The following is a 20,628-nucleotide window of genomic DNA, read 5'->3' as shown; positions in this document are numbered from 1 at the left end:
GTACAAAGTTCCATTGTTACAGTAAAATTACTTACACCCTGATGAATCATGGTTCTAATATGAGAATTGATGAGTAAAAATGTTGCAGAGAAGATACACACAGCCTATATAGTATTTCATCAGCTTAATGTATTCTTCAAATAGGATACCTACATGCGATGTTTTGGAACTGAAGAGATTTCAGTTCAGAAAGTATCATCAGAGACTCAAAACTGCTCTTACAAATTTTCAACATTCTAAAAACATAGACCATAGCATTCAGCATTCAGCATTTATCCACCTGCTTTTAAAAAAATTCACCTTCTGATGTTGCACATCAAAGGTTAGATTGGGTAAAACAAGACAAAGAGAAGACTAACTTTCTGGTTGCAAAACATCCACAAGAATGGCCAACATAGCCAAAATTATCACTCACCCACTAATAGAATGAATTTAGTAAGCAGAGAAGCAGAAATAGCACTCACTTTCTTGTGGTTGTAGTAAATTTGAATGAACTCTTTGAGGTTCAAAATTCTAAATCACTCACCACCTAAAAACAAGATAATAAAATGTGTTTCTAGTATCCAAATTGCTTACAATCTATATTCTCAATTATATATTGTCAATTTTCAAAAAATAAAAGACTTACATCCTGCAAAACATATTCAAAGATGATTAACCTGAAACACCCATTTACTCACTTTCTGTTGGGGAAAATTTGTCAAGGTCTGAATATGAAATAATAATAAGCATACTTTAAGTTTCCGAATGAGCCCCGACATTTTCTGGGTCAAATTTTGAAAACATGCCACATTCTGGATGTCTTTTAAATTACAAAATAAACTTCAGAGCTCAAAAATGAACCCACCTCCATGCTCATAGTTAGCAGCTCCATATCTTCTAGTATCTTCTTTGTGTTGTCAACCTTGAAGATTAAAATATTAGTCCAAAGAATAAATGAAGACTTCGAAGAGTCGAGCAAGATGTCAATGTTTTCCTCTAGAACATTGCTTGCGCGCATTAAACCCGTGATCTCTTCCAATCGTCCTGATTTACTCAATTTGACACATTTGAGGAGATGGTCAAACCAGTGGACAGAAGCATACTGTTGCGCTTCTGCACGCTGTACCCACCCTAGTGCAGTGCTTCCCACGGAGCGGGATGACTCCTGATCCCCTTCCGAGAGTTGTGCAGTAATTTCCAGACAACTTGCGGCAAGGGAGAAATGAGTTCTTAAGCCATCAAAATGATAGCCTCTTGAATCTCGTGGGGACTTGAGATATTCCCAAAGAGATTCGCAAATCGGTTGAATGGATTTCTTATCGTCAGCCGGAATAGACAGGAGGGCGTTGATTTGGAAAAGGGAGGGAAGGGGGTCGATCTGGCGTGATGTGAAAACACGGCGTAAAGCGGTTAGGGACAATGGGGAATTTAGATACGTGACAGTTCCTAGAACCTCCTTGAAATCGGACGAGACTCCCCCCCTGACAATATGGCTTAGCACCGCCTCGAAAAAATCATAGAGGCGATCATTTGAGCTTCTGAGCAAACCAGAAAGCCTATTGCTCATATCCTTGTGGTCAAGGTAATGGAGGATAGTTTGGGCAAAATGGAAGGAACCCCTGGACAAATCGACCAGACACCCAAGCTGCTCGTCTGACGACATACTTCTTTGACGAGCAAAATTACTCGTGGAACTCGTCCGCCGAATCTCTTTCAGCCGGTCTTGGACGAATTTCCGGATATCCTTCGTCGTTTCCACAGCATCGATATCTTGAATATTTACTTCCTTTACAAATCGACTAAATTCTTTTGACTCGCGAGCTTCCTCGAAGTGGTCTGCGATTCGGCCCGTAAGAAGGATGCGGACATTTGCGAGAAGTTTGGGGGTGCTCCCTGAAGGTATGCCGACGAGCATCTTGACGAACTCCCTCATCGCCCTCTCATCACTGCACCGATCTATACCGTCGATGACTATGACCAGCCGGGTTTTAGACTGCATGATACCCGTCCGTGACTTGGTTGGTTTTTCCTCCAAGAGTGTCGATAGGACCCCCAAAAGAAGCTTCCTGAACTGATAGTCCTGCGAAGAATCTTGAAATATACTCGGCTCGTGTCGGTAAACCCGTTCAACATGTGGTATCGCATGGTAATTTGAAATGCACATGGTATAGACGAGAGAAGGGATTAAATGTTCAATCCCACTTCTCTTATTGCAGTCGAAGAAAAAGTTTGCGACCAGCGTATTTTGCTCAGAGCACTTCTTCGCAAGCGTTTGGGCGATAGAAGTCTTCCCCGAGCCCACTGGACCTGTGAGCCAGCAGATGGGCGTATTCGACCTGATCCAGTCGTCGAGCTCTTTGAGAAGCTTAGACCGTGTGCTAGGGTGATAGGATGGGATGTCGACGCGATTGAAGCTGTAGTTCACCGGCGGACGGAGTGCGTTAAGAAGGTCGGATGCTGGCCACCAGAATGAGCGACATGGCAGAGGAATGAAGAGAGGCAAGCGAAAGAATCTTACAAAGTCGTCCCGCTGCAGGTGGGTGATGATGAATATGAGTCTCAGTATGATTCCCGCCCACAGTGGTGATTCGGTTGTTTCTTAAGCTGAGATCTCTCGGATTTGTGAACGACGAGAATTGGGAGGTCATGCTGCAGCGTTGGCAACCGCGTATGTCAGGGCGAAACGGATATGAGCGTGAGGCTTATCGAGGCGGCTGAGTCAAGGCGCTGAGGTACCGCTTGAACGTTGAACTTTCGAGGCACTGGTACACCGCCACAGCAACGTGAGTTATTATGGCGCCTATCAATGTCGGACAGCCCGCATGAATGACAGGCTGTAAAGTGGACTCAGGACCAACCATACCGATTGCTACCCTCCCAATAAGTCCAAATCGACATTCAAAACGCACATAAGTGAATTATAAACAGATACGCGCCAAATCTCAACTCACAGTGAAAGCGCCTTGCTGTTGGAACCTGCGCAGTGCGCACTGATGATTTCTTGAACCCAAAGTTCGCGCCAGTCGCAGAGTTGGATGCCTATCCTTGAGTTCTTGGTTTCACTACTGAATTCGTTGACCACCTATTCTAGATACGATGAGCCAAAGCCCTACGTCGGTGATCATACGAGGGGAAGACTGTTCAATTACCTATCAATTACCTGAGTTCTGATCAGCGGCGTGAAGGCACTGAAGGGTGATCGACGCCTGTTTCATACACCTCCGCAAATCGTTTGAAAAACCAAGCCATTCCGCAAATTGAAAGACCAAGCCTTGGGCTCCGCGTCAGTGAAAAATTGCTATGAAGCAACGGATATCAAGTTGAACGCTGATCCCTTGAATGTTTTTGAGCTCACCTGAACCTCTAAAACTCGGACTACTCCGGCCTCCATATGTCCAGTAAAACTTCCTCTGTCGTGTCTATGGTTGATTCACGGGCTACAGTTGTCGAAATTCGCCCAAAAGGATGCTAGGTTTGTCGGGTCCCCGACTGCAACTTGGTGTCGGCGAGGTATCAGCACACTAAATTGGGTATACAGCACCACTCACAAGAACCCTCCACAAAGATATAATTCTCTGCAATTCATTTGCGGCACGGCAAAAAAATTCAGAACTTAAAAAGCAGCCAGAAAAAAAAAGACTGAGGTTGATATGGATTCGGTAACTACCGAAGATATGTGTAGAACATTGTTACGCTCTGTTTCTTGAGCCAAGCCTGCGATCTAGTGATGTTTTCTCTTTTCTTTTCTTACGGAAAGTCGCGACTAATATATGTACACATGTGATGGAAAGTTTCGCAAAACGCTCTCGTTGACAGAAATCAAGGGAGGCTAACGGATCCATCGAACAAAACGTTCAGCCATGCGGCCAAACGGTATGCTCCCTTAGCAATTTGTTCCTCAATCTAGAAACCTTGTGAGAGATAGTTATACCCCTAAAGAACAATGCGTACGATGGGTTGCGCGCCTGCGGCGTAGCTGCTCGTTCCTCCCGAACAGAGGTCCTTACCAGTGGTGAAGCCGAACACATAAGACTGTGTGGTCAACGTGTTCACAATTAGTCAAAAATGTCCTTAAGCTGAGAAATGCACGCACGCAATCGAAGGTGTTTGAGTCTTGGGCCCAAACCAGAGGGCACTTCAGAGGAGTGATGGCGGCCGTTGAACGAGCAGCGAGAAATTCATCAATATCATCCTGAATACTGCGCTTCTGGCTCAGGGGGGCTGAGGGGTCCGAACATGCGATCCAAGATGCTTTCGACGACGCAAAGTTTCCCGTCTGATGTTTGTGGCATTAGTTAAACACATCTCCATGAAAAGTTGAGCTGCGTGCACCTTGATGCGGGTGGCAAGGGAATTGGCCCACGTCGTCACAGAATTTCCGTACTGCGCCTTTAAGAAGCCTTCGATAATGCCGGTATCTATAGAACTAACATCACTCAAAAGATTCTCTCGAAAACATGGGGTTGCCTACCCCACAGCTAAAAATATAAACTCGGTCAGTTGCTCTAATCCATCATGTTGCGAAGGAAACTTACAGCGTGAAGGTTGGTCGATGAGCCGTTGCACTTGACGGTAATATCGTTTCCGCCCACTTTCAGCGCTTCGACATGGAGGGGCTGGGTAATATCTCCAAGGAACTGTGATAATCAGATTTCAGTAACATACTTAGAACGCGAAAATAGATGACCTACATGATCTATAAATAGTATCAGGAACGTGAACCCTCGAGAGAGACACATAAAAACTAACCCAAGAACTTCAAAGCCTCCTGGCGTTGCGTCGCTGAAAGGCTAGTCTGCACGACGCGGGTGGTATAGTTAGCAATAGCCGTGACTTGTGAAACGTTAGAAATCCAACCCGAAGGGATTTATTTAGACTCAGGCTTACGAATGCAATTTCCGCTGCCGCAGTCCCTGGTCTCAGAGACGGAGCACGACGTGGGTGGGTTATCTGTAGATTGTTCTTAGACGTTGAGCTTCGGAGTGTAAGACACCACCTCACCCTCGGCGTCGACAAAGTGGAAGGGGGCCGACCTGATTTATCCAGTTAGATATCAATCGATCACTATCCAGCGACAGGCTTTACGCGCACCATGAGTAGGCGGCCTGGGATCTGACGGTGTCCGCCCACTAGGTTGTACTGAAAGTTAGTTTAAGATGCTGTGGACGAATGTAGGCATTGGCACTTACAGTAGCTGCAGGACCGAGCGATCTAGAGTAAGAAGACCCAAGAGAGTTCTGAACAAACGAAAGGGCATTGGGTGCGAGGAACTGTGACAGCCTGTTTTGAGCAATTCTCTCTAAGAAGGTAGCTGTGCTGAATAAATACCTGCATCGCCGTGTATCTAATCATTCATTCACTCAACCGATAGTTGTATGGATAGTAGATTTCACTTACCCGACTGCCATATGTCCATCAGCTCCCCATCCGTAAACCCGAGCGTAGGAAATCGAGAGAACTAAGAGAACTGCTTGAACTTTCATATGTCGACTTTGCAATGGGAAAGAAGGGCTTCAACTGGAAAAAAGAACGCTTCATATATATCTTCTCAGCCTTACAAATTTGAGATTTTTTGGTAACAATTCCGCTGACGCGAGTCCTAACAACGCACGTTGGCCGTTTCCACAAGGATTCGATATACATGAGGAAGTAGCAAGCTGCCGTCGACAGGTTGCGTAAGATATCCATGAAAGATCCCGAGTAAGGGTGTCAATGAGAAGACGGCCTATAGTCATAGGACGAGGGACCATGTGCTCGGACTCGTGATAGCAGATATCATCGCGTGGAGGGGCGCGGAAAATGATGGATTTGGTGGGAGTGAGACCAGGACTTGCCAGGATTTGAGTGGACAAGTGGGAAATGACGAGGAAACATCGTTATCGTCAATTTCAATAATTTTGACCCTCATTCAAGGGGTAAGGACGGGGATACTGAGGGGCTACCAGTGCGCGCGAGAAAAGCCACAAGATATAACAGTTGAGGAGGAACATCGCTCGAAAGACGTCCTGTGCAGGGGTTTCCGACTTGCGATCTGGACAACTTGATCATTGAATATTGAATATTGAATAATATCGCCCATTAGCCGATCGCTGTCAGAGCAGGATGGAAAGAGAGGTGTGGGCACGTGACGCAAACGATGATCAACGACGTTGAATTTCTGAGCCAGATGTGGTCCTCCAACCAACCAATGACTGGCCCTCCGACGCAAAGGGTACTCAAGCTCCTCGAGGAAAGCATCGTCTGGGGTTCTCGTCTCGCTGGTGAACGTATACAAGAAGCTGGGTGGATATCTATCAGCACAACCTAAACAACTTGGACTCCCGTTCAACCACACCGTTTACTGGCAGGTTCAACGGTAAAGAGAAGCGAGGTGCGACAGCAAGAGTGGAGCGGAATAGAACAGAGGGTGCGCGACTTTATTACTACGTCCCATTTGCTTGTCAACGATGGAAACCACAGGCCTGCTTTGCTCGTAACTCAAGAATCAGAACAGACCGCCACGCAAAGTGCTGTATGGTCGGCGGTGAAGGCTTGAAGAGTGTCGTTACGGCTTCTTACCTCCACCAAGCGCACGCAACTCTGCGAGAAGTCGACCCAAAGTCGACCAATAACCCTGTCCGGGTCCAGAGCATGGCAAGTCATACACCTGTCCGCTTCAGCTTATATCAATTCAATTTTTGTTTACTCAAGATCCTTGTCCTGACTACCGCCTCCTTGATGTCATCAGCCAGAGGCTTTGGCCGCCTCCTTGCTGTGACAGGCGGAGCGGTCGAACGTCAACTCCTTGTTCTCTTTTAGCAGGATATCTCCGAACAACGTTTTGACCCTCAAATTCTCCTGTTGACGCCATCAGCGCTCCTCCTGTGCCTTTGAGATGTCTTTTTGTGCAAGTGAAGATGTGAAGTGCATCCACAAAGCTACATTTTGATCCTGCTTCAAGACGCTCGCCAGCATAAGGCCTGGCTCTTCACACTACGACGCATTCATTCCGCTTGAACCCGTTTAGTATGTGAGTGTTCCACGGAATATCTTCTTCAGGGCGTCTGGACAGGTTTTGTTCTCCAGCAGGCCGCCGCCCATACGCCCCTGGTTATTGCTCAAGCGGGGGTGCGCTGCAGTGCGTCATCGATTCGGAGGCAAAGGATCTGCGGACTTAGCTACATCCTCCCACCCCTTCCATTTCAATAAGACGTGTACGTATGTCACATCTACCCTTGGAGATGAAATCATTGAAGCAATGTCCATTTCTTTCAGTAAAAAGTCAACGACGACAACACTATTTTCTATTGAACCCTTCAGCGTCTGGTTCTGCAGCTCCTTCACGCACCTTATACTTTACAATCCGCTGCATGTCAAGCGGCTCAAATTCCAACTCCCCACAAATTTCATTCTCTGCTATGGTACATCACGTGATGACCGTCCCTGTGCGCCTAAAGAGGAGGGGACATACGCCCATCCTTTTCTGGACATTGAAGATGTTGCGGCTTCCCATTATTGACACTTCCGCATTTGAGGACTCCCTTTGTCTCCGAACCTCATTCCTTCCCTCTTCGGATCAAAATACCGTATCTGTCCCCTCTTGGAGATCGAATCCTTACAAGCCAGCCGCCTCACAACATTATCACCTTGTTTTCAAATAAAGCAGACTTCTTGTCACTAGATTCACGACGGCTTACTCGATTCGTGTGAGCTTCCGATCCACATGACGTCCGTTTACGTCGTGCTGAAGGTGTCTTTGTTTTCGAGCAGCACTAATATACATCCTTATGGCGCTGGATGCCCAAAATATCTCAAGCCCTCCTGCTCTAGGCGCTGTCCGCTGCTCCCGCCTGTCCTGTTCCCGCTAGAAGTCAGCGTGTCTCGACTTACTTCGTGGTCGATCCAGGGAGTTTAATTTGCGATGGCCGTCGAACTAGCTGCCTTGTCCTTCGTCTCCGTCGTACTCCTCAGTGTGTTTATCCCGGTCAAGCGCGTACGCACAAGTGTTCCTAGCCTAGCCATTCTGATATGGCTCATTGGATGCAATCTTGTGCACGGGATCAACGCGCTTATATGGGCTGGTAACGTCAATGTCCAAGTTGTGGTGTGGTGCGACATCGGTAAGCCTTCTGTCGGCTTTTAAGACACCACTGATTTTTATTCGCCCCTTAGTGACAAAACTCGTGTTGGGCGCCAACGTTGCGTTGCCTGGAGCATTTTTATGCATTTCACGCCACCTAGAGTTGATATCCTCTAAGAGGAAAATCGAGACTGACTTGAAAATTATACGATACCGGACGCTTTTAGAGTTTTTATTCTGTTATATCATCCCCGTAATCTACATGGCCCTACGTGCGTGGTTTCTCCCTCTTCCTGGCACCGCCAACTGACTCTACTTCAAAATCAGACCTGGTTGCTCAGGATCAGCGGTTTGACCTTGTAAAGAACTTTGGTTGCTCTGCCTCGACCCACCCCTCTGCTGTTGCGTCTTTGATCGTGTGGGCGCCACCCCTTCTGATCTGTGGCATATCTTTCTTTTTGATTGGTAAGTCTCTACCTCCTTGTTTTCGGATCTCAAAACTGACTATTTCGTTACAGGTCTCGCAATTTCCAACTCCTTCCAAATGCCTTCTGAACGTTTCTCGACCCACCTTCCCTCTCGTTCACCCATGACGACCTCCTTGTTCATTCGTCAGCTCACTACTTCGATACTTATGCTCGGTGCAGCCATCTTAATTACCCTGTTCTCATTTTTCTCCGTTCCCATCTTCCGACCCTGGGTCTCTTGGGCCTCCGTTCACTCTCAATTCTCTGTTATCGATGTTGTGCGCAATTCGGACGAGATCAAGGGGATTCAGCTCCAATGGTGGGGACTTTTGGCCCTTTCTGCTGTTTATATTTTGCTTTCGTTCACTCTGGGAGAGGAGGCGAGGGATGCGTTTAAGTGGGCTCGGAGCCTAATACAAAAACGTCCACTTCGACGACCGTTCATCCTGGCAAATCAGTAGGTGGATTTTTCTCGGAAAGTTGGAAAGGGGGAGCTGATGGCCCCTGTTCATAGCCGCCTGAAGACCCCAGAGCCTCGGCAGATGTCAACACGCTCCCCAACTGCTCAACCACGACCCCTGACAATCGAGCTCAGTTCCGGATGGGATGATACCCTCGATTTCAAGGTCGCTTCGACTTGGGGTTCGAGCAAGAAGTCAAAGTCTGTCGGGAACTCAAGTCGCTACAGTCCCAGTCCCAGTCCCACTGCGGCTTCCACGGCCTCAGGGGACGAGGTCTTCATGGCCTCCACTTTGTCATACTTGGGGTCGCCGCCAGCCCAGTCCCTAGGGATCGCCTCTCCTCGTAATCCCATTCAGGCTCCTTCACCCACGTACGCTGTTCCGCGGAGAGCCATCGACCTATCTCCTCCGTCTCCAGTGAAACGGACACCTTCGATCCCTTTCAATCAAGTTCAAGTTACGAGCGTTCCGCCGTCTACAGCATCAAAAGAGAAGCACAAGTCGTCGGCGATTGCATCAGCTCTCGAAGTCAACTGGCCCGTTCCTCCCGTATCACCAGTTCCCAGCGTACCCTCTCGACACGGGTCTCTGATGACTTCTCCGTCTTGTTACAGTACCTCCCGCTCAACTTCTCCACAATCTCGATCAGACTCTCCTGCCTTGCCTGAGGATGAGATAGACGATCACGGGTACCCTCCGTCTCTCTTCATTCCACCTCCCTTCCATATGATGACTCGCAACCCTCGGCCTTTAGAAGGTTCGAGCATCTCATCAATGTCGGATATTGGTGCCTCGTCCACGCCGACTGTTGGTGCTAGTTCGAGGTCGTGGAACTCGTCCTTGAAAAGAGGCCCCAGTTTGAGGAGTTTGCAGAGCAGATTTAGTCGGGAGCAGACTGGGCAAGGGTACTTTCCTTCGAATGATGTGATCCATATGACGGTGGTCCAGGAGACAGTTTAGATAACTTTCTTCCTCTCTCTCATCTTTTAATTTCTATCGGGGAAGACCGTGCGTTCGACCTTCGCCTTCTGTCCCTCTTTCCTCGATTTTTTATGTTCTCAATAATTCTCTCACCACTTATTGTATCCATGTCGTCTCCTCTTCTCAACTATGTAGCATAAACATTGTATCATATCCTTTACCCCTCTTATGCCATTTATACATCTGATTATGGAATTTGCATATCACTATCGTTCAGTGGGGGTCATTGACTGTCCCACCTTATTGTTCTGAAGGTGCTCGCGTGGTGGATTACGTAAGTGACCAGGACAATAAGACAATAGGATACTGGCGTCCTTCCGACATATACAAAGACAACGAGCACCACGCAGCGGTCAAATCCCTCTTTCCTCTCAACTTTCACTTCTGTTTTGGTGGTAGAGGTGTTTTCAGAGGTTCCTCCCCTCAAAAGCGTCCCCAGAACATACATACAGTAGCCGGCTTTTGGCCTTTTCTTGGCATGTTCTGACGTCAGTAAGTGCTTATGTTTTCTTGGGACTTGTTCTTACATTCCGCTCCCCATTGCTGACAGCTTACAGGCACTCGGGCTGTCTTGAGAACGAAACACAAGGCTCACGTCCTAAGTTGCCCACTCTCGCGACCGTCCTGCCAAATTTTGCTGTTTGGAGAACAACGTTTCTAGCTGGACGTTGAGACCTTCGCATCCACGGCGCGACATCACAACTGATTACAACGGTCCCTTCTATTGGTACGCCTATTTCACCTTCCCTTTGCAATTTCCTTGTCCTGGAGGCAAGCCACTTTATTAGCCGATCCTATCACGTGGCGACGCATCTGCCAAATAGACACAACCCTGCACCCACATTCGGCTTTCCCTTTCATGCCTTCCCTCCCTGCCCCGTATCACCGAAATCAGCTCTAACAAATGGAGACTTCGATTGACACGTTTTCCGATGGGACATGCTAGCGCAGATAGTGTGACACATCGCTTTTGGACATCTCAAGGTAACCTCCCAAATAGGACGCAATTCTCCCCGCTTCGGTTCCTTCAACTTCCGGCCAGACAAGGTCGTACCCATATCTGGGTCGCTATCTTGCAGTGATCAACAACTTGGACAAGGGGACAACCCAAATTGCGTACAAGGAGGGTGGATCGGAGCATTTGCTCTTAAAACTGCTGGTGGAAGGCGATTTCGTCACCGCCTCCAGTTGATTCGACCTCAGTGTACTCCTGAAGTTGTGCCCCGCTGTCCTAGGCGTAAATCACCTTACCTCCCGCGCTATCCGCCTCCTGAGGACTCAGAAGATGCCTTACTCCAACCATGTCTTCACCGCATTTGCCTTCCTTGGCTTCCTCTGTTGTGCGATCCCTTTCCCGTGGCACTTGGAAGGTAAATACTCCATGGTCTCTCTTCCGCGAGCTTAACTCACAACATGGCCCGTCAGCGTGGAATACCGGAACCTGCCTCTACATGGCGTGGACTGGGTTGGCTTGCCTCAACCAATTCATTAATTCCATTGTATGGAACAATAATGCAATCAACTGGGCACCCGTCTGGTGTGACATCTCATCAAAATTCATCGTCGGCACCGCGGTCGCCATCCCAGCTGCATCCCTCTGCATCAACCGCCGCCTCTATCACATTGCCTCTGTGAAGTCTGTGACAATCACCAAGGCTGAGAAGCGCCGTCAGATTATGGTTGACCTCGCTATTGGACTGGGTCTCCCAGTCATGGAGATGGTTCTTCGTACGTTACGCTTCTCTCCTCCCCTTCCTTCTTTGCTTACTAGTCATTAGAATATATTCCTCAAGGTCACCGATTCAATATCTTTGAAGAGGTTGGTTGCTATCCCTTTACCTACAACACGCCCGTGGCTTTCGCTCTGGTGTCTGCCCCTCCCATTGCTATCGGCATCGTCTCCGCGACCTATTCCATCATGAGCATCCGTGCTTTCAACAAAAGCCGTGCTCAGTTCAACGAGTTCCTCTCCAACTCCGGCCACAGCAACATCAACAACAGTCGCTACATCCGCCTCATGTGTCTTTCCGCCGCTGAGCTCTTCTGCACCATCCCATTCGGCTGCTACGCCATCTACCTAAACGCTCACAATGGTGCCATGCGTCCCTGGAAAGGTTGGGCTGACACTCACATCTACTTCTCCCGCGTCGGCCAGATTCCATCCGTTCTCTGGCGCGCGAACAAGCGGACTGAAGTCTCTCTCGAGCTAACCCGCTGGCTCATCGTCTTCTGCGCCTTCATCTTCTTCGCCTTCTTCGGCTTCGCTGATGAGGCCAAGAAAAACTACCGCTCTGGACTCTCGTCAGTTGCCAAGAAGGTCGGCATCAACAGCGAGACTCTCTTTGGCAGCTCTGGTCTTACCAGCTCAAATGGGTATGTAACGCTCTTTCCTGACCCCGACATGTAACTCATTCGCTTTCAACTCTTTAGAGCCAAGTCAAACTTCAACACTTCCAAAACCGGTTCAAAAGGAAAAGTCCGCCCAGTCCTCCCCGTCTTCGTGCACACCGAGATGCTCCGCCGCCACGACTCAATGGATTCAAGCCTCTCCGTCTCTTTCCAAGACGCTGGCGGCGCTCTCAGCGCAACTACTATCGATGAGAAAGAGAAAGGACTCTTCTCCCCCATCGTTTCATACGGTGAACTCACTCTCACCGACGTGGGCGGTACGCTGGGGGATTTGAGCTCCGATCAGCTCTCGTCGCCACCGTCCTCTGGCTCCTCATCCGCTTCTTCGCGTTCGAGCATCGTTGAGCAACCTGACGCACCCGCGATGAGGGACGTCCCAGACATTGAAATCTCTTCCGTCCGGGGAACGTCAATCAGCGAACGACCAATATCACTGGCTGTACCTGAAGCTGCCTACAATGGTTCCCCTCGTCATCCTTTCGATGGCCCATCCGCTGTATAAACCAGCCACCTCTCCTTTCCTGACCACTTCCTCGACAAACCCAACTCTAGGCATACCCATTTAATATCACGCGACATACGAACGACCAACTCGGCTGCATTCTTCTCTTCCACTTGTATCCAATATCACCCTTCACGTGTATCCATAGGTTTTACTCAACTTCTTTCACTCTTATTGCTACTTATCCCCACAATGCCTACTGGGTTTCGTTGTCCTTGTGTTGTACGGATAGATATTCAAAAAAACGAAATATACTATGCAACTTAGAACGAAATACTTGTGCATTTGCATGAAATATTTGGAGCGCCAACATATTTAGACTCCGATTACGGTAAGTTCCTGCCAGTTTCTTGCACGTTCCTAGACAACTCTTCTGTCAACTCCGCAGCAACCCTGGCTCTCATCTTAGCTTGATAATTAATTCGATCCATCCACACGCTCGCTTGTCCGCACAATCAACTGAGAGCGATTTGCTTCAATATCAGGGTCTAGGATTGCCAATCCCAAAACTTTTGATCAGACTTGAGTGTAAAAATGCCAGTTATCTCGACGGCGTCTTTCTCGCTCTTGATGGGCAGCTCGCTGGCTTGTCTCTTGTACATCATCACATATGAAGACAGTGCTCGGTATCGCGTATCTGGACAACTTGTTCAGCAACGCGGGGAGGCGAATCTTCCTCGGCTGAAGGCGGCGACTTTGATGGCGGCGGGGTCTAAGTCCTCCTCTTATGAGGAGCTATTCGGAGACACGGGACCAAGACTAGCATGCTCAGTCGGTCAATGAAATGTTACTGAGCTTACTATGTCCCTGTGCGATCATTATGGACAATTCCTCTCCATGGATTGGAACGGAGTCCCTCCTTTGTCCGTACTATACAAGCGATATATTGGTGCTTGTGCTTATCATATCCGCATTTTGGGTTCTCCGTGGTTCAATGGCAATTTAATCAAGTGGCAAGGGGTGGTAAACTCATATCGCTCCAGCGCACAAGTCGTCTTCGCAACAACTTCGCAACCCACTACTTCGTCATGGGTTTCAACTGCGCAATTACTTTTATTGCCTGTAGCAAAAGGTTTGAGCTTCTTGAATATGCATCCCAGGGCTTCGAATGGGTAAACGTAAGTCCTGGCGGGTCTTTTCTCTCGTATCCTGCGTCTGAAGTAAGATCCAGGCATTGAGCCCCAAACCGAGCTTTGACGTTTGCTGGGAAATTGAGTTGATGGCTATGCCGTAGTTGTGGTTCAAAAGGTGAACGTGAATCATTCAGCTGCCCTCCAAAAATCAGAACTCTTACTATGCCATTCTAGTATCTATCATTCTATGACACCTTTACTATATCAAATGCGAGCCAAGGCAAGTACCTCGTACCCGCGAGTTCCATGTGGTACGTCTTGGCGGGATTGCTTGGAGTCTCCAAAGCAGCCTGCGTCATTCTAACGGGAGGCTATTGTAAAATCTAGGCAGAGGCGCAGAGTCGATGGCTGGGTTTTCGAGGCTCGAGCACAATATCCAATTCCAAAACCGATATCTACCATGGATCAAGTTGTCGAAGCATTGTAGTTCTTCCTGGATTGGGCTGATAACATCCAAGTCTTCCATCGAAACGGTAGATTTTTTTTGTTCATAAAACATACTCATTTGAATTTCCTTCGAGTCCTCGCCCTTTGCTCGCCCCAAAATCAAATTGACATCGTGATGCCAGTGGAAGTCCCATGCGGGAGCACGGGGTAAACATCCAGGAGCGTTGAAAATGACGAACAATCAACCTACAACGGAACTTTGTCGGGTCTACGAAATGCTTCACCTCGATGGCAATTTGAACTTCGGGGCTTTTGTTTTACAAGGACAAACTTGAAGTACAACGGTGACAGAGACCGATAAGCCAGCCCGTGGAAGGCGGATGCTTGAAAAGATAACATGAACGCGGATAAATTCAAGAGTATTTCAAAGGAAAGAACCGCAAGTCCTAAGCCTCCGGATGGAATATGGCACCCACTGTTAATGGAGCCGGGGGACAGCTCTAGGAAAAAATGCAACCTCTCGAGGTTCATCCTACTAGGACAAGGACGCCGGCTCTCATGGAATTTCGGAATCGCAGTTCTCCTGTATTTCTTGCAGATTCTATAACTCCACGTCAGCCCTCTCGAATCTACGCCATGGCAAACGCGGATGACGCGCCGCGAAGTGGCCTGGTAGCTACGTAGACTATTTGTTCGACAATCCGAGTCAGCGGCCAATTCGGTTATTTTCAAAGAATAATAATATTGCATTGAGTGATGAAACAATTGAACGAAACCGTGCAGAGTGAGATTCAGTATGTAAGTGGGCTGCGTATCATAGGTAAGTTGCGTTAGTGAGTAGAGTACAAATACATCTGTCGTCACGTTAAACCATGTTAAATCGAACAAAAAGGGTGATTGTGGTGGAAAGCAAGGAGTGTGGAGCTGCGTAGCAAGGGGTGTGGCCAACGCAGATAAATCAAGGCTGATGACAATGGCGAGGTTGGAAAAAAAAGTGATGGAGACGCGCGCAAGGTACCGGACCGACGAGCGTAAGGTGATGGCTCGGCTAAGAACCAGATTGTCCTAGCGGCATCGCTCTACAAGGTTCTGCAGAGCCGAGGGTATAAGAAGACGAAGAGGCGGGTTGCCGGAGGCTGTCTACAAAGATGTCGAATAGCTGGGAGGCGCGATTAGCGTGAGAGAAGGGAACAATGGCAAAGAGACATACTCGAAAGTCCGTGTGATGGAAAGTTATGTGGGTGAGAGAGAGACACTAGGCGATTACACAGTAACCTGCGTATCCCAGTTTCGTGTCTTCGTCAACTAGTTGTCTGAGGATGTCGTCATCTTCAGTCTGGTGTGCAGACGAGATGGGTAATGATGATGATGTGGGTTCAAAAGTTGACAGGTCGAAGGTGGAGAATGAATCCATTGGTTGGAGAGTGCGATGGTGAACGGTAGGGTGAGATGTGAGATGTCGCAAAGATGCTCAAGATATCGCGCGGAGCAAAAGTTGCTTAGTACGCTTGTAACGAGGAGGGGGGTTACGATGAAGGGAAGGGACCAAGCTGAAGAGGCTTTTTAAGAGATACCATTGTGGATTCCCAGCAAACAAGACCCTAGGGACAATGGCCGTACCCTCATTGTCAGTGGCTACAATCAGGCATCAATGCGTTTGGGCCATTGTTCGGCCGGAAAAGAGGACAAGGCCATAGAAAAATTACACCGAAAGGGGATGCCGGAATCACGATGCGCGCGATCCGTACTTAGCTTCCTGAGTTGATGCATATGTGAGCCGTTGGTCTTGAAGTCATATCTAAATAGCTTGAGAGGTAGCATAGGTCTAGGTGTGCCGCCTCAGGCCAAAGAGTATGGAATAAAAATGGTCGTTCCAAAAAGCCCCGAAGATCGCAGGAAATCTGGAATATCCAGACAACTTGAGGCAATCGTCAGCATGGGAAACGGGTGGCTTGAGGTGGCCTGGTGTCGGCGAAACTAGCTTACGTAAGTCAATGGGCAAATTTCACGCTCCGCTCTCCCCATTGTCCGCCCACTTCGTTTGCAAGGATACATGTAACAAAGAGCGCAAGCGGGACTAGAAATGGCAGGGACTCCAATCAACGACTTTGTTCCTTTTCCCTCAACCTTCACCACGTCGTCCTGTCCTTACCTTCTCCATTATAATCAATGCCGACCGACGCAAGCTATCCCGCATTCCCAATCTTTGCTTTCATCGCATTCGTTCTCGTCTTGATCCCTCTCCCCTGGCATTTCCAAGCCTGGAACTCAGGCACTTGCCTCTTTATGATATGGACTGCCGTTGGGTGCTTGAACCTCTTCATCAACTCCATCGTCTGGCGCAACAATGCCATTGACTGGGCACCTATCTGGTGTGATATCTGTATGTGCTGCAGTGGCTTCACCTGTTTCGCATCTCCTAACACAATGATAGCTTCGAGAATTATTGTCGGATTGGCTGTCGCTATCCCCGCTGCCTCTCTTTGCATCAATCGCCGACTCTACAAGATCGCGTCATGTCGGACCGTGACGATAACACGCGCTCATGTACGTGTCCGCCGCTACCTCTGCTGCTCGCGTTCCTTACAGATGTTCTTAGAAACGACGCGCTGTCATGGTCGACCTTGCAATAGGTCTGGGTTTGCCTGCTCTTCAGATGGCTTTGCGTGAGTTTTGTCCCTGTTGCCAGCTGTTCATGTGCTGAGATGCCATTGTTAGAATTCATCGTACAAGGCCATCGTTATGATATATGGGAAGGGGTTGGCTGTTACCCCACAACCGTGAACACGCCCGCCGCCTATCCTTTGAGCTTCCTATGGCCCATCGTCATCGGACTCATTTCCGCCTTTTACTGCAGTAAGCTGCTCCTTTGTCTCACTGCCGCTTTCAAGCTAAAAGCCTCTTTCTAGTTCTCACACTACGAGCTTTCATGCTCCGCCGTGCCCAATTCGCGCAATTCGTTTCTTCCACGACATCTCTGACCATGAACCGTTATTTCCGACTAATGTCCCTTGCGACGCTCGAACTCATCTTTAATCTCCCCATCAATACCTATGGTCTCTATCTCAACATCACCAGCCGACCAATCTACCCATGGAAAAGTTGGTCCGATATCCATTATGACTGGTTCACCATCGACACATTCCCATCTATCCTCTGGAGGTCGAATTCAACGCTTTCTGTCACCTTGGAGTTCAGCAGATGGTCTGTGGTCTTCTGCGCACTTCTCTTCTTTGGCTTCTTTGGCTTTGCGGATGAAGCCCGCAAGCATTACCGTTTGGCGTACTGGGCTATTGCTAAACGATTTGGTGTTACCCCACCTCCATCTTCATTAGGGGGCAAAGTTAATCCTGGGTAAGTACCACTTTTCCTTCCTCACGTTTCACGCTGTGTACTTACGTTGTCCACCTTCAGTTCTGCCAAACCATCTTTACCAGGCTTCGTCCCCCGCCCCTTGGAGCTGAAGTCCTCCAAGAGCGACTCTTTCAGCTCCTCCGCCTCCACCTTCCGCACAAGTTTCAATAAAAGCGATTATACAACCCCATCCGACGCGACTCCCATACATACGACGTACAAGTCTGCTGAGCTCTCATTTCCCACTACTCCTACGACTCCTTCGACGATTTCCGGCATGGACGCTGTAGAACTTACCACAACCGAAGTCTGATTCGGTGATCTGATCCATTATTCACTTTCGTTACGTAATTATCTCACTTTGTACTACCCGCTTAAACAATGGCATTGTAACATAAACAAACCGGGAACAAACAATAGAACTTCGTTTATTTTTAATTCATGTAGTTACCAGACAATGTCGCGTCGTCCTTCTTCAAGTCGGCTTCATTAGACATCAAAAAAAGAAGAGTCAGTTTTTTTGGCTCCAAAGTACCCGCATTCGCACGATGTTATGGAATCATTGTCCAACCATTGTTCTTTGGCCCATTGTACTCTCTGCGCGACGACGAAAAATAACCATTATCAGCGACAATTACGCAACAATGGCCACATTACTCCCTGGTGGACAATAACCTTGGCACATCATTAGCTTGTTAACAGCGACAATGAGGCAACTAACTATGGCGTCCGCCCACCCTCGGATTGACGGTGGTAGAAGTTCTCTTCGACCACAAGAGCTGTCCGAGTCCCGGTCATAATGGAGCAGTCATCGCTCGAGCTTCATTACCATTTTATACTACCCTGATTCTGAATCAATAAGGTGATTTGGATAAATTACTTAGATACCCTCAGCCGTCGTTATGAATTATTTACGCACTGAGTTTATGTCAGTCATTACGATCTAGCGCGCCGCTGTGAGTGCTTGATAATATTCGCCTCGAAGGATAATAATATTGTACGAAATTTTCACTATTGTACAGAATAGGCGAAAACCGTAGATAAGGAGAGAGATAATGATGCAGACAAAGTCAAGGAGTGTGGTGCATTTGGAAAGATAATCTGAGTGGGTATACGATCGTCTCTCAGAGGGATCCACCACAAAATAATGCTAGCGTGATACAGCTGCGATGACAATATCGTTGGCGGCGGAGTTGAAAAGATAAACGCTGAGTACTCACTGGAGAGTGATGTGTGAAATCTGAACGAAATTGAGGATGAGAGGAGCCAAGTACAGAGAGGAGAAAAGGAGACTGAAAAGGGTTTTGAGATTTCGTGATAAACGATGATGAGCCAGACTTACCATGATTGTGGGCTGAGCCCGGGCTATGAGATGACGCAGAAAGCGCCTGTGTTCCCCGCATTGTATCGTTCTTGATCAATGGGTAGGTCACTGGAGATTGGTTGATGCGATGAACACGACGACGAAAAGTCTTCTTGAAAGGTGATGAAGTCGACGCTTTCGCAGAGAGATTCGAGGGATGTAAAGGAGTCCATTGGGGTTGGGGACGACGGGTTGTGAAAGCGAAGGTAAAGATGGGTCGCTCTTCGTGCAAGATGTGCTTATGCAAGGGGAGTTGTTTAGCTAAACGTTCAGAAGGACAGTGCTTTTAAGAGTCGCGATGGCCATTGTTCTACAAACAATGCGGGAATGGCTGATTTGGCCGAATGGCCATGAGGTTCCGATCCCTGCATTGTGGCTTTGTCCACCCACACGTTTACAGTCCACGGGAAAATAATTCCCGGATATACTCACCAGGCCACAGCATCAAGCCACGAAAGGCCGAAGGAAGAAATGGAGACAGGACCAAAAAGAGAGAAATTTGATCGTTCTGGTGGCCTGCAGCAAGTCAGTATCTAAATCAGGAAACGTAACAGCCCATTGTGACATGTCACAATGCGCCTTTGTCTGCGCATCAACCCGCATTGTTGTTGACCTTCTACAACCGTATTGAAGTATATAACGAGCTACGCTACAAAGATGGCCCAATCCCTCCACATCTTTGACTCGAACCTACGTGTACATTATGCTGCACCCTGAGCTACCAGTCGGCGCCTTCATCTCTGCCCTTCTCGTCCTCGTCCCCGTGCCCTGGCATTGGCGAGCTCGCAATGTTGCCACCCTCTCTATCAGCGCCTGGCTCTTTGTGTCCAACGTGATATATGGAACCAATGCGATTATCTGGGACCACAACGTCAAAATCGTCGTGCCCGTCTGGTGCGACATTGGTATGTCGTCTTCCACTTCACTTGCCCAGGTCGTTCTTTACTTACGCAACTCAGTTACGAAGCTACAAATCGGCGCGACCATGGCACTTCCTGCCTGTTGTCTTTGTCTATGCATTCATCTCGAAAGAATCGCGTCCGTTCGTGAGGTTGGCACTCAGAAGAGACTGCAGCGCCTCCGAAGGCTCTTCGATTTCTCGCTTTGTTGGCTGCTACCGATGGTTTATATGGCGCTTCGTAAGTCATGACTTTTCACATACTGAAATTTGCTTATTCAGGCCCCACCATTAGATTATGTCGTTCAAGGCCACCGCTATGACATTGTCGAAGATCTAGGCTGCCGTCCAGCGACATACAACTCCCTCCAATCCATTTTCTTGGTCTGGGTTCCACCTCTAATCGTCGTCGTGTTGACCTTGGTCTACGCTGGTAAGTTTCGAATTGTCGATCTTCCCCGCCTTCCGCTTATGTTCCATCAGGCCTCGCCCTCTACCATTTCTTTCAACGACGTATTACATTCGCCCGCCACCTTCAGAGTGGTGGTTCCGCCCTCACTACCAGCCGATACTTCCGCCTCATGGCGATGGCGATTGTCCAGATGTTCTGGGGAGCGCTTCTAATCGGAATC

The 20,628-nt window shown here is 48.3% G+C and overlaps 7 protein-coding genes across 7 annotated transcripts; 3 read left to right on the top strand and 4 right to left on the bottom strand.

Moving 5' to 3' along the window:
• Window positions 1-522: 522 nt before the first annotated feature.
• On the bottom strand, window positions 523-1,981 carry LACBIDRAFT_313034 (uncharacterized protein; the record flags this gene model as incomplete). Its single annotated transcript, XM_001888533.1, has 5 exons — window positions 523-579; window positions 629-631; window positions 681-683; window positions 735-794; window positions 848-1,981. The coding sequence occupies 5 exons, from the start codon at window positions 1,979-1,981 to the stop codon at window positions 523-525; spliced, it is 1,257 nt and encodes a 418-aa protein (XP_001888568.1).
• Window positions 1,982-3,707: 1,726 nt separating this feature from the next.
• LACBIDRAFT_180699 (uncharacterized protein) lies at window positions 3,708-5,465 on the bottom strand (the record flags this gene model as incomplete). Its single annotated transcript, XM_001888532.1, has 14 exons — window positions 3,708-3,885; window positions 3,934-4,014; window positions 4,076-4,258; window positions 4,315-4,400; window positions 4,454-4,460; window positions 4,518-4,619; window positions 4,674-4,678; window positions 4,732-4,815; window positions 4,870-4,932; window positions 4,984-5,015; window positions 5,068-5,111; window positions 5,172-5,252; window positions 5,311-5,326; window positions 5,380-5,465. The coding sequence occupies 14 exons, from the start codon at window positions 5,463-5,465 to the stop codon at window positions 3,802-3,804; spliced, it is 954 nt and encodes a 317-aa protein (XP_001888567.1). The 3' UTR covers window positions 3,708-3,801.
• Window positions 5,466-7,882: 2,417 nt separating this feature from the next.
• On the top strand, window positions 7,883-8,351 carry Lbrcb6 (STE3-like pheromone receptor; the record flags this gene model as incomplete). The annotated part of the gene is made up of 2 exons (XM_001888577.1): window positions 7,883-8,081; window positions 8,134-8,351. 2 exons carry the CDS (start codon window positions 7,883-7,885, stop codon window positions 8,349-8,351), a joined length of 417 nt encoding a protein of 138 aa, XP_001888612.1.
• Window positions 8,352-13,662: 5,311 nt separating this feature from the next.
• On the top strand, window positions 13,663-14,421 carry LACBIDRAFT_333880 (uncharacterized protein; the record flags this gene model as incomplete). Its single annotated transcript, XM_001888576.1, has 4 exons — window positions 13,663-13,824; window positions 13,845-13,979; window positions 14,169-14,245; window positions 14,322-14,421. The coding sequence occupies 4 exons, from the start codon at window positions 13,663-13,665 to the stop codon at window positions 14,419-14,421; spliced, it is 474 nt and encodes a 157-aa protein (XP_001888611.1).
• A 1,215-nt stretch (window positions 14,422-15,636) lies between these two features.
• On the bottom strand, window positions 15,637-15,888 carry Lbphb2 (pheromone-like protein; the record flags this gene model as incomplete). The annotated part of the gene is made up of 1 exon (XM_001888531.1): window positions 15,637-15,888. The coding sequence occupies exon 1, from the start codon at window positions 15,793-15,795 to the stop codon at window positions 15,637-15,639; it is 159 nt and encodes a 52-aa protein (XP_001888566.1). The 5' UTR covers window positions 15,796-15,888.
• A 662-nt stretch (window positions 15,889-16,550) lies between these two features.
• Lbrcb3 (STE3-like pheromone receptor) lies at window positions 16,551-18,171 on the top strand (the record flags this gene model as incomplete). Its single annotated transcript, XM_001888575.1, has 6 exons — window positions 16,551-16,764; window positions 16,816-16,928; window positions 16,981-17,047; window positions 17,100-17,237; window positions 17,291-17,735; window positions 17,796-18,171. The coding sequence occupies 6 exons, from the start codon at window positions 16,551-16,553 to the stop codon at window positions 18,046-18,048; spliced, it is 1,230 nt and encodes a 409-aa protein (XP_001888610.1). The 3' UTR covers window positions 18,049-18,171.
• A 929-nt stretch (window positions 18,172-19,100) lies between these two features.
• Lbphb (pheromone-like protein) lies at window positions 19,101-19,338 on the bottom strand (the record flags this gene model as incomplete). The annotated part of the gene is made up of 1 exon (XM_001888530.1): window positions 19,101-19,338. The coding sequence occupies exon 1, from the start codon at window positions 19,269-19,271 to the stop codon at window positions 19,101-19,103; it is 171 nt and encodes a 56-aa protein (XP_001888565.1). The 5' UTR covers window positions 19,272-19,338.
• Window positions 19,339-20,628: the final 1,290 nt, after the last annotated feature.

The sequence above is a fragment of the Laccaria bicolor genome, genomic scaffold (assembly GCF_000143565.1).
Source record: "Laccaria bicolor S238N-H82 LACBIscaffold_56 genomic scaffold, whole genome shotgun sequence".
Taxonomy (NCBI): domain Eukaryota; kingdom Fungi; phylum Basidiomycota; class Agaricomycetes; order Agaricales; family Hydnangiaceae; genus Laccaria; species Laccaria bicolor.
This window is presented reverse-complemented; position numbering and strand designations above follow the sequence as displayed.